Source organism: Silene latifolia, chromosome 11 (assembly GCF_048544455.1).
Source record: "Silene latifolia isolate original U9 population chromosome 11, ASM4854445v1, whole genome shotgun sequence".
Taxonomy (NCBI): domain Eukaryota; kingdom Viridiplantae; phylum Streptophyta; class Magnoliopsida; order Caryophyllales; family Caryophyllaceae; genus Silene; species Silene latifolia.
Window position 1 is genome coordinate 13093247 of NC_133536.1, and position 3922 is coordinate 13097168.

At 38.1% G+C, this 3922-nt stretch overlaps 1 protein-coding gene across 1 annotated transcript; it reads left to right on the forward strand.

The window, feature by feature from the left end:
• The first annotated feature begins 2607 nt into the window (after positions 1 to 2607).
• LOC141612939 (F-box/FBD/LRR-repeat protein At5g53840-like) lies at positions 2608 to 3429 on the forward strand. The gene has a single exon (XM_074431688.1). The coding sequence runs from the start codon at positions 2608 to 2610 to the stop codon at positions 3427 to 3429; it is 822 nt and encodes a 273-aa protein (XP_074287789.1).
• The last annotated feature ends 493 nt before the right edge of the window (positions 3430 to 3922 follow it).

Below are 3922 nucleotides of genomic sequence, written 5' to 3' on the forward strand. Positions count from 1 at the left end.
TCTTTAGACAAAGATCTAATCTTAATTTTGAGATTCGAGAGATTTACCTCATCTTCGGATTCGCTATCCGATGCATCAGAGTGAGCCATGAGACACCTTAGAGAGTCGTCATCCCTTCTTCGTTGAGATCTAGGCTTGTAGGTAGACCGTAGGCAGAATTTCTCATCTCTCTCATTTTCAGAGGGTTCCTCGTCCTCTGAGTCGGACTCACCCCATACAAAGCCTATCATTGCACGTTTGTACTCCTGCTTAGACTTCTCACGCTTATCCTTAGCCTTTTCTTCTTCCCATTTAGGGCAATTTCGGATCTGATGATCCCGTTCACCGCATTTGAAACATCCCATTCTAGAAGTAGAACGAGATGAGGAAGATGAGGAAACAGATTTCTTTGGTTTATAACTTTCGAACTTTCCTTGATTTTGCTTTCTAATTATTTTGGCAATTCTTTTAGACAGCAAAGCAACTTCCTCCTCAAGATCACTTTCATTATCACTTGAGACGGCATTCAAGGCCAGACCCTTAGCTTTGGGTTTCTCTTCGGCATCATTGTCAAGTGTTATTTCGTGTGCCATAAGAGATCCCATTAAAGCTTCATAGGTAAGAGTGGCTAAATCTCTACACTCTTCAATGGCCGTGACTTTTTGTCGCCATTTCCTGGTAAGACTTCTTAAAATTTTACGGACAATGTCCTCAGTTTCAAATTGTCTACCAAGATTTGAAAGTTCGTTAGTTATACTTGAAAAACGTAAAGACATGCTTTTTATGGGTTCATCCTCGTGCATTCTAAAGTTTTCATATTGTTGCATTAAGAGATCAATACGTTGTTTCTTTACTTGCACGGTCCCCTCATAGGCTAGAGATAAACTATCCCAAATTTGTTTAGCCGTTTTACATCCCGCACTTCGACGGTTTCGATTCACCAATTCCGGATTGCAGAAGCGATATAGCCCTAGCATTCTTCTCCGCCTTTTTGTAATCATCAGATGTGTAGTCCTTGGGCGCTTTTGCACTAGACACACCATTAGCACTGGTGGTAGTGATAGCTAGGGGACCATTTTCGATGATTACTCAACATTCATAATCTGTTCCTTGTATGAAATGCATCATACGATTTTTCCACCAGCCATAGTCCGTGCCATCAAAGACAGGACATTTGACAGATTTGGAGTTCATGATAAAATAAAGTACAAAAGAATAAACTCAAAAAGGATCAAACTCTTTGCTGTAAGGCAATCAAGAGCACGAGGCTCTGATACCAATTGTTGAGTTTATTGATCCGGTACTTAAGAGGGGGAGGGGGTGAATTAAGTACCCTTTTTAAAAATTAAAGCAAAAGGTCGTTCACGATATTCCTTCTGAAACAATACACAGGCTAATTGAACAGTCTCGGTGACTGTTCAAACAATCAGAGTTGTGCTGTATTGTTCGTTCGAGTGAATGCGTGAATCAAAAAGGAAAAACAAATAAAACAAAGGCAAACGAAATAAAGAAAGCAAGAGACACACGATTTTTAACGTGGTTCGACCTACTCTCTAAAGGTCTACGTCCACCCTCTCTCTTATTATTATTTCCTTTATAACCAAACTCGATTACAAAGAAAACCCCCACGATCAACCCCGATCGTGCGACTCGAGTACAACCCCGTACCCCAAAAACACTCTCTCACAAAAGAAAGATTACAACACACTTTGTCTCCTTATATGGTTCAATAATTTAGAACGATGGAGAACAAATATAGTCTTATGAATATAAGAACTTAAGCACACAAGGATGGTTCACAAGACGCGAAAATTATTTTGCAAAAAGGATTTTGTCAAGAAAGACACGTGAAAAGTATTTTGCAAAAAGCTGTAGATGTGAAATGTTAAGCTCTCAATTTCGGTAATCTCCAATGACTGATCTGCTGGAAAATTATATAGGAGATTAGTTTGGTAACAAACCCTATATTTTTGGTAAAGAGATAAAGCAAATAAAATCTTTTAGAATAAAATATTTCCAAAAAATAATTTGACTTATCTTGCAAGATAAATATTCCAACTAATTTCAAAAGATATATTTTTCTTCAAAACAACCAGAAGGTTCTTAAAAATATCTTAGCCAAATTTTGTTCAGAAAACATTTTATTCGAAATCCTTCTTTGCCAAATAAAACCAAATACGTGTTCTTCATTCAAAGGTGTTGTGAACCATTACGAATCGAACGATCTGCGAATCGTGTTCGAACATACGAGTGAGCTTAAGAACCACATTCTTACATTAATGCTAGACAAAGACGGACATATGAACGTGATAGCTTCCATCATCTTTGATCAACATAGTCCAGACCTGCAACATCAAAAGTCTTGCCAAAACAATAGTTGAGAAGGAACAAAGGATTGGGAACTTGTCATCATCAAGAACCATAGCTCAACACACCGTATTAGTCCCGCCCATTATTGACACGTTTTGTCTCGATCTTAACATTGCTCACTATAGGGAACATCGTTGCTGGCCTATCATCGACGCATGGGCTCGTCAATTACGTGCTTGTAACATCCAACACTTCACGACTACTAATTTTTCTCGCAATAATTCTGATGAACACGTGTACCCACTAAGCATTTTTCGAATGCATTCGTTGGTATCGCTTGATTTGAACACGTGTCATCGGATTGCTGCAAGTACTACTCGTTCAATTAATCTTCCAAACCTCAAGAAACTTCAGCTATCTTGGATTAACTATGAATGCTTGAGACGACTATTGAGTTGTTGCCCGTCACTTGAAGAATTGTCCTTGTCCGTTAATGAATTTGAGAAGCACTCGGTATCACTTACAAGCAAGAAATTAAAGCGATTATGTATGAGACTCGCAGGGGTGTCGATGGTTGATGTTATCATCGATGCTCCAATATTGGATGAATTGAATTATTCTTCGAGTTCCATATTGTCAATGCAAATGTTAGATTCGGTCTCCAACGTCAAGTCACTTGAACTCGAGGCATATACGACGAGGGTCAGCCGTGGTCGTCCAATGAAGACAATTATCTTCCTTAATTTGACACATCTTCAATTAGTTGGGTGTTTGCCTTTAGTAATTGAAGCAATAGGTTTAATGGTACATTGTCCAAAATTAGAGGTTTTCGTGTTACGTCTTATTATCTTTGACAAGATGGTTTGGAATAAAGAAGTTGTATTTGTGCCCGTTGAGCATGTGAAGCGCATAGAGTTGCATACGAGTACGATTGTCGATCAATTTGGCGAAGAAATGTTGAATCTAGTGACATTGTTGCTAAGAAGTGCCAAGGTTTTGGAGAAGCTGACTCTCTATGGCCGCCGTACTTATTTTAATTACTTGAACAAACCACGGTTTTACCAAACTTTATTTGAGTGTGTTGAGGCTACATCACAATATCAAGTCGAACTCTTAGGAGTATACGAGCTGACCTCCTAATTCTCGATTTGAAGACTTCATTCTTTTAATTTTTAGGGTTAAGGTTTCAAAACTTTAGCTCTTAGGGTTATAGGCTTCTGTTTCTGCTTCTTAATAGGATTATAATAATTTTTGTGTGTATTTTCCCTATTATCGTTGTAGGTTGCGACTCTCCCTAGCAATACAATTATCCGACTTTTTTACGTTAACAATATCTTGCTCTTCTTATTCATCCAATCAAAGTACTCCAATTAAATAAGTCCAACAGGTGAAACGCATAGAGTTGAATAGAATGACAAGGTTTTGTAGACGCTTGTTCTCGTTGCGGGTCGCCCTCGTCCTAGTATTGATACCTAGAAAAATATAATTCCTTGACTAGTGTAGTTTCGTATAAATGTACGGTTTTTTAGATGAGAGTGTATATGTGATGTAGGAGAGAAAAAAAGGATGTGGTGGGGGAGGTTTAAGATCCATTAAAACTTTTTGAGGTTGTAGAAAGTTTTGGTGTAAAATA